Genomic DNA, 13080 nt, shown 5'->3' on the forward strand with positions numbered 1-13080 from the left:
AAACCCCTTACGCTCCTCGTAAGACTTGTTCTCCTTTTCCTTCTAATTGTTCTCCATTTGCTTCTAATTCCTCTTGTTTATTGCCCAGGCTGTGTGCATGGGTGTACGTGCACTTCAGCTGAGCTGTTGGTCCCGTTACCCTCCTGAGGGTAATAGTTTCAGTTCCTAAGTGACTACTCACTGAATTTTCTGACCCATCAGTAATCTTTATATCAATGCTGCCATTTGAAGTGCTATCCCCCGCCTCCTCTGAGGTGGCAGACCAAAGGTCCTCGCCAGCACACCATTCCCCAGACACTGGAGTGCCATTCCCAGGCTTTTTTCTAGCAAGCCTGGTTTTGTCCCCCTTCACATCTATTTTAAAGCTCTATTAATGAGCCCTGCTAGCTTCTTGGTGAGAATCCTCTTGCCCCTTGGGGACAAATGTATTCTGTGCTTGGACAGCAAACCTGGTGTTGTGTAGGCTAACCCATGATCAAAGAATCCAAAGTTTTGCTCCTTACACCAGGTTTGGAGCCAAGTGTTTATTCCTGGGCTCTTCCTATTCCTCCCCTCATCATTCTCTGTAGTTGGAATGACAGAGGAGAACACTACCTGTGCCCCTAATCCCTTCACCATACATCCTAAGGCCCTGAAGTCCCTTTTAATTGCCCTCACAATTCTTATATGGATTTCATTACTGCCAACTTGGAAAATCAATAGAGGATAATAATACATGGACCTGACCAGGGTTGGAAGTTTTCTTTCCACATCTCTAACCGAGGCCCCAGGTAGGCAGCAGACTTCCCTATGTAATGGGTCTGGCCTGCAGATTGGGCCTTCTGTTCCCTTCAGAAGGGAGTCCACTGTGACAATAACCTGTCATTTCTTCTTAGCAGAGGTTGTTTTGATGGATGGCTTAGGGTGTCTTAACGTAGAGAACATTTCTAGGCTGTGAGACTCATCATCCTCATTGAGGTTTGGTTCCATTTGCAGAGCTTCATGTCTATTGTGCAAGGGAACCTGGGAGGCTGAGGCTGGCACAGGGGACACATGCCTGCTGTGCTGGGCAGGAACCTGCTGCTATTCTCCTCCATCTCCTAAGTTTCTCTCCTCAGCTGATTGGAGAGAGGATGGGGCATCCTCTATCATACAAGGAATATTCCTGCCCTGGAAAATTACAGTAAATGAGATCATCTTCTGCCCATTTGCAAGCTACCTAAGACTTAGATCTGGTTCCCCAGGAGGAAAGAAAGATATTATTCCTGCTTGTTCCATCCTTAGAACAGACAAGCGAGGGTATATATAGATTTTTGGCTGCTATTTTAATATTTCCTGGATATATCTGATGCTGATATATATGAGCCTTTTCTGTTCCTTTCTAAGTTTAGTGCCTGTCCATGTAAGATACTTCAAGAAAGGCTGATAATTTGGGTGATGAATGTTTAGACTGGGTCATGGTTAGCTGAGCTTGCTTTGAAGTCAACAGCTTGGATGGTGGTGACAAAGTATAACTTTGCAGCTTAGCTGGGAGTGGTTGGTTGGTTGGTGATCTCAGTATAAAACCAAGCTCTGGTATGAGGACACATACAATGCAAACCTGTAATCACGTGATGAATGGTTTGGGTAGAGTGAAGCAGGGAATGCACTGTGTACTTCCAGCACCAGAACTAGGCAGCAGCAGATTAAACCAGCAGATGGGCAGATGTTTGAAACAGGTGTCTTCACACGACAAATCATTGAAAATCCTTTTCTATAAGGCACTGCAAATGCTAAACATTAATATGGGCTGCGAAAGCAGCTGGCCAAATTAATGTGAGATAACTATGAAATACGAAGATATTAATCTGCTCAGGCTTCCTTATACCATGAAGAGCTGGATGATGGGAGAGCATACCGGGAAAGTATCACTGTATGTTTGTCTTATTTTATACCCTTTCTAGGTGTCTGCTACTGGGTATTGTTGAAAACAAGATACTGATATATGAACACTTTTGATAGGACTTAGTTCAGTAACGTTTTGCCGCTGTGCCTGTGGAAAGTGCACTCAGGTTTTGGCTTGCAGTGTAAATTTACTGCTAGAAGTGTGTTTTGATGCACACTGTCACTTAGGACTGCTTCTTGTGTACTCTGCATTCAGTTACAGTCCTGGTTTGACGCTATATGTATGGTCTCAATGCAAGTTTCATGAAATAATGAAAAAATGGATGAACAAGTTGTATTGTACCAGGACTGTACTTATGTGTTGTGTTTATTATTGTATTTTCTTATTTCTTAGTAAATGTTAGGTGTCCTTTTGTTTTTCTTTGTGTGATAAACATGTTAGAATGGAGGATAATAATTTTTTCACTGAGTGATGAGTCACATCTAAACTTCCCAATCTGTGTATTGGGAGAACAACAAAAAAAAAAAAAAAAGAAGAAAAGGGCAGAAACATTTCAACTCTTTGCAGTCTTCCTGAGCACCAAAGGTAAAAGTCAAATGTAATGTCTAATGGTAGATTGGTAAACAGGTTTATTGCCTGTATTGAGTAAATCCTCAAGTGTTCCACCCATTTTATTTTGCTGTGTAATGATTCTGCAAGTTCTCAGAAGGACCAATACATGCAGCATTTTCTAGCATTGCTTAGAATGTACCTGTATATTTATTGTTATTTATTTACTAGTCCTACTTCTGTTTATTCTTCTTTTAGCTTTTTAATTTGCAATTCAACTTCTTTAGCTTTGGGAGCTATTGAATATTTCACCGTGCCTTAAATGATTCTGTATTTTTAGACAAAATGAAAACACAGTGTGCTATAGGTGCAGCCTATATATTATTGTCTTTTTTCCAAGTTAGTCTCATGACATTGTTAAGGCTCAGCACTGCATTTACAGAGTCAATGTTCTCATTTAGCCATCCTACCCTGTATTTAAGTAGGAGTTGCTGCTTGTTGTTCTGTGGGTTGACTGACAAAAGCTAAATCTGTCACACGTGCTAGGATTTGTGTATCAGAAAATTTACTTTCCAAATTCTAATTATTCCCCAAGTATCTTACTTCACACAAAGCACAGATAACAGAGTCAGCAAATTTGTCCCAGTTTTATCATTGTTCTGCAAATTAGGGTTTGTATCATACCATTATGTAAAGTGAGGATGGTAGAAATTCAAATGTGGTAGAACCCATTGATTTACAACCTCTGATGTTTTTTTTTTCCACTTAATTCTTCCAATCAAAATGCTGGAAATATATGTTATTCAAACAATCATTTCTGGATTTCACTTCTGTAGTTGAATCAGCTGTTGTCTAGGGACGTGGGATGATGTGATGCGAAACTAACAGTGTTTTCTCTCCAGGTGTCATTAAAAACCAGAAGTATTTTATGTCTGAAAGGCCCAGATCTAATGCAGTCAGATGCTGAAACTATTAATTTGGGATGTTAATTTGATGTGATGGGAGCTTATCAGACATTGTCTTTCTGTTTGCTATGGGAGAAGAACAGATCATCAGTTATTGAAACTGTGGCTGAATAAGTGAAAGCATTCAGTTTATAACCCACTTGAATCATGTATGTTCTGAAAGCACACATGTATATACCTGTGCAAAAGCATGCATTTGGTTTCCAGTCACCCGTCTTCCAATGCTCTCTGCTGTGGAGAGCCTTTGTGACAACCTGTTACTATCCCAGTTGCGAGTATGATGTATTTTCAAACTGAAGCACCAGAATCTTCCTAGATAAGCGTTTGTAGTTCAGGGCAGCTATTGCTCTGTTAAATCTTTTATAACAAATCCTGCTGTCGTCTGAGTGAGCGAATTTTTGAATGACCTGCTAAAATAGGAACTGGAATTGTGTTTCAGCAACTTGTCCTTTCATTGCTTAGAATTACTGAGGAGCCCCTTCTGAGATTAGAGAAGTATTTTAGATTTATATTCATATTCAAAATATTTAGCTTATAGAGTGACCTACACAGAAAAGGAAGAAGACTGAATGATGTAAATTAAATTTTTAGCAACAATTTTTGCATTGTAAACTAGGTTAGGAAACTGTTTCTTTAGTCCCTTAGGATGAACATGTTGTACATTTCAATATTTCTGACAAATGCAAATATTAATGTGATTTAACGTTAATAGCATTGATTCACAGCTCTAGTTGTTTGGCTTGCGCATAGTAATACTGATTTATGATTTTATTTTATTTTTGCAGGACTATTTAACTATTCACAAGTATGGCAATGCAGCCAGAAATGATCTCTGGAACACATTGTCAAAGGTAAACTGCTTGAATCTATTGCACTGGGGCAGAAGCAGGAATTTACTGCTGGTTCTTTGTGAGGTTAGGAGTGAGTAGTTCATATTGAGATCTTCAGACCCCACAGCAAATATAAAAATTGATGTAAAGCAATTCCATTTGAGTTAACCTAGTGTCAACATTAAAATATGGGGTTTTTTTCAGCATTTTTATTCTTTGTTACGTTAGGATACATTTCCTTGCTGGTGCTATGTCACTGATGTGCAGTAAAAGATACTTCATGGAATCTGCTATCATTGACTTTAGTGGCAGCATGCTGAGGCCCGTAAGCTGGAAAGCTGATGAAAGTGCTGAGCTTTGGCATTTATATCAGATGTATTTGTGATTTTGTATGGAGTTATGAGTTTGTGAAGGGCAAAACTATTAAAGCTTTAAAGTTTGATGCAAACAGCTAAGTATTTACTGTGACATTTGTCATGCTGTAAAGGCTTACAGTTGCTATGTCTGTGATCCTTTTGGTTGCTATGCCCAAGCTCAGTTTGAGTTTCTAGAGCCAGGTCTAGCGATCTCTAACGGGAGAGGTTAGTTTTCATCAAATGAGTCGAGCAGGCCTGAATTTCTTGTCTACAGAGCTAGTCTGGGCAATCCAGAATAAACACAGAGTGCAAGGCAATGTAGAGTACAGTCAGGGAGTTTGCACAAAAGTACCAATTCAAACCATGTGTAAACATGGCAATCTAGATGTAACTATTAACACCAAAGCTGGGATTCAACTGCAGGTCAAGACATCTGCATTAATCTAAAAAAGCAGATATATACATACAAGCTAGGTGTCCAAGCTCCAGTTGCTGTACGTCAGGGCTGGATTCAGTTGCCTCTTCATAGTTATCTAATGATGTTTACCTTCATTTATCCTGCCTGTTTTCCAGCTGCCACATGAGATAAGCATGTCTGCTGTAGGTCCCTCGGTTCTTCAATGATGCGTTGAATTTTCTAGGACCTCTCAATAGACACTTACTGAGTAGGAACAACTAGAGTCCCAGAAATCTAGTCAATGTAGTCAGCAGAGCGTAGAGCGCGATTCAATTGACTAGCCACTACATGGTTATTTTAAAATGAGGCCGAACCACTGACTGTTGGCTAGAGACTTGAGATAGTTGTTCAAACATAGGCAACTTGAGCCAGATTAGGTGCAGTAGGATGTTCAAGGCATTGTCTAAATCAGAAGTTGAATGCTACTGCAAAATTCTATCTTTTTTCTTGTTTCTCACCTGTTCTCTTCCTCTGTTAAAGTTCTGGGCAATAGGAGGCCAGAGAGCTGAATGCAATCTTGAAAGAAGAGCAGAATCCAAAGCTAGTAAAATAGAACAAAAATTAGACTGTTCTGGTCTATAACCACATCTATACTGTATGCTCAAATCTACTATTAAGCCTAATCATTGCTTTTGCCTCATCTAGGAGCACATTTGTTGCCAACTGCTTTGTTCCCAGTGCATTGCAATTGCAGCCTCAGTTCTGAAGACTTCTTGTTGAGTTCTGCTTCTGTTCATGAGAGGTTGCTCAGTCTGTGATCTAGAACTGTTTGGCAGCTACAAACCTTTCCATTGAAGAAGAACAAATTCTCCTCATATCCAGTCTTTTCTCCCATGATGTTGCAGTATCTCTGGATTTTTTCTTTTTTTTGTTTCTGATGAAATACCACTTGTAAAACAGCATTTTTATTGACATACAGTATCAAATATGAACACATTGGTCCTCCGTGTGTTGCAACAAGTGTGGTTTATGAAGAAGCTGGCACTGTCTTTGTATATATGCCTCACTTAGGACACGAGGGACAGTATTTTCAAATAAATAGTCATTTTATTTTCAGAACAGAGAAGCTCTGTACTTTTAGAAATCAAGCCCTTTGAATGTACCTTATTGTAGGCATCCTAGATCACCTGACACTGTATCTTTTATAACCTTAGCTGGCCAAGAATATCTTTTGGAAACAGCTGCTCAGTATTGCTATGGCTCTTCTTAAAACCTTGTAAAGCAGATTATTTCTTCTGTTACAACAAAAGTACCTTTTGTTGGTTTGTTGTTTGTTTGAATGATGTGGGAAACATGACTTTCTGACTGTCACTCTCCTCCCTGGCAAGATTGCTCAATGTTTATTTTTAAGATATACGGAGACCATTGGTTAACTTATGTGCGGTATGCGGACTGGATGGAAATGTATGTGTGTGGTTTTTAAACCTCTAAAACTAATTATGGTCTCTGGGACAAAAAAAAAAAAGTTTTATATTCTGGATTATAGTGTTGCTTCATCATATTGAAACTTTTCTTTTTTTCTTGAAGGCTTTAAAAAGGGTTGGAAAATCTGTAAATATACAAGAAGTAATGGATCAATGGACACTACAGATGGGTTATCCTGTTATCACTATCTTGGGAAATGAAACTACGGACAATGTCATAGTGATCTCCCAAGAGCGTTTTGTTTATGATAGTGATGCTAAACCCAAGGATCCTGCCCTTGGAGACAACAGGTACTTCCATTTCACAATATCTTTCAAGAAGCTGTAGTTGTTTAAGTGCTTCACATGTGTATGTTTATGAAGATAGCTGTTCAGACATCTCTGAGCTTTGCATCAATAGCATGTGGTGGCTTTTCCATTTGAACTGTGGCAAAGATGAAGTTAGTTAAAAGAATTGAAAAAAAATGTTAGAGTAATAGAACAACAAGGTAAAGCTTTCAATGTGCCCATTTGAATCCTGGGAATTCTCTCTGGGACTGCATCTTGCGTCACAAATCTGATTCCTCTCCTTTTTTTTTCATTTTGTCCCACTGCATGAAGTAATTTGGAATGTGGTTGGAAGGTCTGATTACTTCTTTTTTAGGAAATTCTTTTTTAGAATTTCTTTGGAGTAGACCTCTCCATGCTCATACATTTAGTAGGCAGATGTAACTGTGCGTTAAGTACATACCTCACCTGACTTAGGAAGCAAAGAACTGAATTGGACCACTATCCAAGGCAGGAGGATCCAGCTATTCCAAGTTTGAAGTCAGCTGAACTGGTCCTATGGGGACCGTTACACTGGCTGAAATCAGCGAGCACTTATGCATATCTGCCCCTGCCCTTTTTCCACTTATCTTTCCTTCCTGCTCCCAGCTGACTCCACACACTTCCTTCATCCCAGAGACAAACTGGCATTCCTGGCTGATGCTGGGTAATTCTCATCTTATTTTTCAAAGGAGTTTTGGCATCATATTTTAAGGACAGGGATATAGAGCTGATGCTAGAGAATTACAATTTAGCCTTAGAAGTTTCTGTGTTAGAAGTTTCACCTCTTCATGCTCAGTGGGGAAGGAGGCATCCTCTCAATGAGTACTCTGTGCTTATCCAGTCGATTTAAATTATTAAAAGGCAAAATTTAATATCAAATTTTGAGCTTATAGAATATTACTGTTGAGGGAGGCATAAAAATACAGTTACCTTTATTGGGAATTGTTTAGAAGTTAGTTATCCTTTTTTAGAACATGAATATTATGAAATTCAAACATGACACAGAGTAAATTATTGTTTTTCTGACTGTATTGAAACAACTCAGCAGGTTATTAAACATCTGCTTAAATTCTGGGCTGAAATTAGTTCTTTTGTCATAAATAGATAAAGCAAGTGAATGTGGACTGTTGGAAGTGTTCAGGATTCAGTTTACTACAGTGTGAGAGTGAATCTCCCTTATTCACTTGAAGATTTCTTTTGTGCGAGTGTGTATACACATAATGTGATGTGAGTGGATTTTACTATTGAGAAAAAAAGAGATTATTAGTTTTTTGATTGACTAAAACGTAGATGTTAAGCCTTTTAAGTGTTGTGGAGACTTTCTTAAATAGATTTGCTAGGTACTCAGTATTGATGGTAATTACTACTATAATTGATGAGTAAATGCTACTGGGTGCGTAAATGTTTTATAATGTGCAACACTGGAGTGAGAATTAGACTTAGTTGTGACATTACTCTTCCACATATCTCAAGATACAGTTTGAATTCTGAATTAGTGTTCTGCAGCAATAGGGCAAGTTACACTGAATTTCTTAGGAGATTTTGTCTACATATTTTATAACAATTGTAATTTCTAAACATGCAAAGTAAGATTTAGTGCTATAGAGATCACTGAAAAATATATTAGCATGGGCCCTGCTAGGAGTTTACTGTCCTAGTACTGGCAGTACAATACATATTGTATGTATCTCCTATGGCAAGTCTCTTTCCTATTATTTTCCCCCTTTGAATCTGTTTTTCTCTGCTTCCATGTCCTTTTAACTACAAATAGGAAGGAAGCCCCTTGCCCAAAGAAGGCTTTACAAATGGAATGTTTATTCTAGCCGGTTAGATAGTAAAACTAGTTTGTCACTTCCCAGTTAAAGTACTTGAAATTTCTGTCAGTATAAATACCAAAGAACAAGAACCATATACATCAAACAAAAGGTTAAAGTTACCTATGCCATTGACCTTTCAAAAATCATCCAGCAATTTGTATTAAAGTCCTATGGCTTAGTTATAAGTTAGTGTTTAGAGTGTTATAACAATGACCATGCGATTCGTTGGTGCACTCTCCATGGGCACATGTGGCTTGGTATGCACAATGGCTCTGTGTCGTTAAATGTTCTTTCATACCATCAAATTAAGTAGAAAAACATGATTGGCATACGGAAAATAAATTTACTCTTTCTGTCAGCAATGACCTAGATAGATCTTTTTCAAGGATTTTTGTGAGGTTTTTTCATTGGAAAAGTCACTATTGCTTCAATCATTGTCAAAGCAGTAGACAGGGAAAATCACATTAGTATGATGTCATTTGATAATTCATGATACATTACTCTGTGTTGGTTTTTAACATTGCAAGAGCTGAAGTTTGCATGACATGATACAAAGGGGCCAATTTTTCTAGAAGTACGCAAAGTGAGGTGATAACTGGAATGGAAACAGTGCATTGATAGGTGTTCAGCGCTATTGTGAAATGCGGTGTTCTGGCTAATTCTGTAGGTGGTTTTGGTGAGGAGGTTGGCAGGGCTCAGTGGAGCCTGATAGCACAGGTAGATGTTGTGGGAGGCACAGAGGTATATATATATACACACACAAATACATAACGTCAGCCTGTAGGCTTTGGGGGTGTTACGTATCAGTGACCTAATTCACAGTCCAATAAAGTTGGTGCTCATCTCCCCTGCATGACCCATGAATTAAGTGTTGGGACGCATGGCTCCCTGTGGAACAATGATAGGCACTGTAAATAACAGGGAGCAAATAGTATTTATGCCACATTTGAGGCCCTGCTCTTGCAGAGCGGGCTACATTCATTTCCTTAGGGTGGTTTATCTATGGATTAATCATGACGATCATTTTAAACATCATAAATAGTAGAGATGCACAAAACACAGAAAAATGTGCCAGTCCAGGCCTTTCCAGGAGTTTATCATCCAAACAGACAACACGATATGCACCAAAAGGCTCTGGGGAAGGCTCTTAAAGCATCCATCTGCCACACAGTCTTTAGTTATGCAGAGTTGGGGCTGTAGTTCGGCATGGCACAGCAATAAACGTCAGTTCTATTGCCTTCAAGGTTATGAGAAGTTTAAACTTCTGGTTCAGACCCTCTCTAGGCAAATTTAACTTTACCTTCCCTCAGAAAGAGTCACTTCAGAGTAGGTCTTTCAGATCTATCTGCTGTGTAAGAAATGCAAATAGGGAGACAACTGAATATTTCAGGACCATTCCAGTTTTCTAAAATGTCTGTGCTTTTCTTTATGCTGTGTATTTAGGCAGCAATTAACTTAAAAATGAAATGTGAGGCAGTATATTTATTTTTTTTCTCTGAAATCGTGTAGAATAATATACAAGCAGTAAGCAGGTTTTTCTAAGAGATAAATGGTGCAAGTGAAAATTGTTGATACCTTTGACAGTGGTTAACTCTTAGTTCTACCAAGTCCATTACTTTTAAGTGTCTTTAATTTTACTGCAGGAGAGAATGATTACATATAGTTGGTTTTCCCACCTCACATACACTTGGACTACTTGTCTCTCTATAACTGCAGAAAAAATGTGTTTCAAGGGCCATACATATATCAACTGTGATTTATTTGTGTGTGTAGAATTGGCTGTATGGCATGCTAGGCTCTAACATTTGGCCTGAAATTACAGAGAGTATACAATTTCACTTCTTCTCAAACTGAGCATAGATTTTACTTGACACTTATGCCTTTACATGATCCATACTTCTCATTTTATGAGAGAATAAAACTAACACTGACAGACACCTTTTCTAGGAATGCTGTTCCTCAGAAGGGCGAAAATCATCGCACTTTGACTTGAATGTCAAAGACTGTGGTTGGTACAATGTTTCAGTGGCAATTTCAGCTTATTGAGGCAAAAGTTTTGAAGTCATGTAATAACTGTATAATTCATATTCTTCCCCCAAATAACAATCCTTCAGTTATGTGTAGGTTCAATCCTGGACTCCTGTATACCCCTATGAGAATAGATTATGCCCTTATATTATAAGGCTACAGGGGAGGAGACGATATTCCATCTGACAGGGTTCAGTGGCTTTCCCAGCTGACAGAGAAAGTGATGATTTTAAGGCACCCGTCTCATACATCATAGCAAGAATGGCTCACAGATATGACAAGAAATCTTATGAAAAATAATCTGTAGTGTAGACAATAAGCTAATCGGTTTTGAGGAAATCCATAAACCTTTTGTATGCTGTATTGAAGAGCAGACTAAAGATTCCTGGTTATGGGTGTAAGTTTTGCCCTTTAAGAATATACAGAGTTTGTCTCTTCAAAAGAGGAGAAATAACCTTTCCAATGTTATCAAAATAATTAAGTTCATGTTGCTGAGGTAATATTCACTTGTATAGTGTTCTTATCGTGCACACAGTTTCTGTAGCTAATCTTTGCTTCTTCATGATAATATCCTAAAGGGAAATGTCTTGCTAGGTGTTCAACACAGCTAGCTGTAAGGAAAGAGCAAAAAGGAAGAGGTACAAATCAGGATACAGACAGGGTATTTATGCATGCTGTAGAATAGTAATCCTTTGTGCCTTTGTCCATGTGGTTGGACTAGGGAAAAAATCAGTCAAATGGTGCAAGCCAGGGGCATGACCAGCAAAACTAGATCTATACGGACTCATGGGTCTAACAACATGTAGTAATTACGGCAGCAGAAAGGCTTTACAATGGGCAGCAGAGTTGCTCAGCAGTCACTCTGCTCCAAGATGAATGATTAACTGCAGAATTTATTTCCCTTTGAGTCTCTTCTGAATTCCCTACACAAAGATCATCTATTCAGGCTTTGTGGAAAAGGGACTGTGCTTGTCGCTTTACTGATAATTATTTGAATAGTAAAAGCATAGCTGTGTTTGGATATTGCCATGTGTATTCTTACTTATTTGTATGGCATTATCACTTGAGCAGCGATGGGGGACTTATTCTGTCCACTTATCAGCTGAGGGGCTGGTGAGACACAAACAAAAATGTTAGGAGCACGAGGGGAATGCCGATAAGTATCTTTGAGATCTTCTTAGAGCAATTGTGAAATAATGTAGCATATGTCATATTAATTATGTGATAAAAAAGGACCATAAGATGAAAAAATATTGTTCCATAAGCTAGAGAAAAAGGGCTATCAAGCCCTAAATAGAAAAATAAGTACACAGTTACCTCTGTCTGGGAAATATTCTCTAATCTTTCATTTTCTCATGTCCTTTAAGTGTAATGCCTTGTTATGCCTTTCATCTTTGCTATACTTGAAAGATTACACTTAAAGCAGCATTTCTACTAGAAACAACTTTTGTGTTGCCACCTAGGGACTATATGTGGTACCCTAGTTCATCTTGACTGGCCTGAGTGCCTCTATATCAGCCTTAACAACGGTGAAGGAAATGAGCTCCAGGAGAGGACCTGTCCTGGTTTCAGCTGGGATAGAGTTAATTTTCCTCCTAGTAGCTGGTATAGTGCTGTGGCTTGGATCTAATGTGTGAATAATGTTGATAACACACTGAAGTTCTAGTTGTTGCTAAGTCAAAGACTTTTACGTTTCCCATGCCCTGACAGTGAAACAGCTTGAGGCACACAAGAAGCTGGGAGGTGGCACAGCCAGGACAGCTGACCTAAACTGGCCAGATGGTTATTCTGTACCATATGGGATCATGCTTAGTCTATTAATTGGGGGTAGTTGGCTGTGTGGGCACAGAGGCTCCGAGACAGGCTGGGAATAGATCAGTGGGTGGTGAACAGTTGTATTGTGCATTACTTGTTCTTTATATTCTTTTATCGTCATCATTTATTATTACTATTATTTTCCTTTTCAGTCCTATTAAACTGTCTTTATCTCAGCTGATGATTCTTTCCCCTGTCCCATGGAAAGAGGGAGGATGAACAAACAGCTGCAGTGTTTAGCTGACTGCAGAGTTAAACCATGACATAGACACAGAGGAAATGGAAATGTCAGGAATGAGATTAAAGAAGTCAAGAATCCTTAGTGGAGCACAGAACTGTGTGTGAACACAGTCAGATATTAATTTAACCAGGTTTTTTACTGGTTAAGCAGGGACTTGAAAATACTTGGGTTTTGCAGAAGAGTGAGAAAGCGTGTAGAGCTCTTTTTTACATGTACACTGGTGTTTACTAGAGGACAGCTCTATGACACCAATAGATTTTATCATTCAGTGTGCGTAAGGACAGTCCTTAACCCCAGCAGCCTGTGAGAGGACAACGCTGTGCAGAGTGCTGCTTCTCTAAACAAGCAAGCAGAAGAGCTGCTTCTGTGAGTGACCTGGAGAAAGCCTGGCACCCATGTGGGAGGAGTGCCTTTACTATTGGACG

At 38.9% G+C, this 13080-nt stretch overlaps 1 protein-coding gene across 1 annotated transcript in view; it reads left to right on the forward strand.

Annotated features, from left to right (window-relative positions):
• TRHDE (thyrotropin releasing hormone degrading enzyme) overlaps positions 1–13080 on the forward strand; it is a 219476-nt gene that overhangs the window by 132484 nt on the left and 73912 nt on the right. Inside the window, exons 8-9 of the mRNA XM_009566220.2 lie at positions 4164–4229; positions 6549–6736. Coding sequence (XP_009564515.2) covers positions 4164–4229; positions 6549–6736 — 254 coding nt within the window. The remainder of the gene's footprint in view (positions 1–4163; positions 4230–6548; positions 6737–13080) is intronic.

This window comes from Cuculus canorus, chromosome 1, assembly GCF_017976375.1.
Source record: "Cuculus canorus isolate bCucCan1 chromosome 1, bCucCan1.pri, whole genome shotgun sequence".
Taxonomy (NCBI): Eukaryota; Metazoa; Chordata; class Aves; order Cuculiformes; family Cuculidae; genus Cuculus; species Cuculus canorus.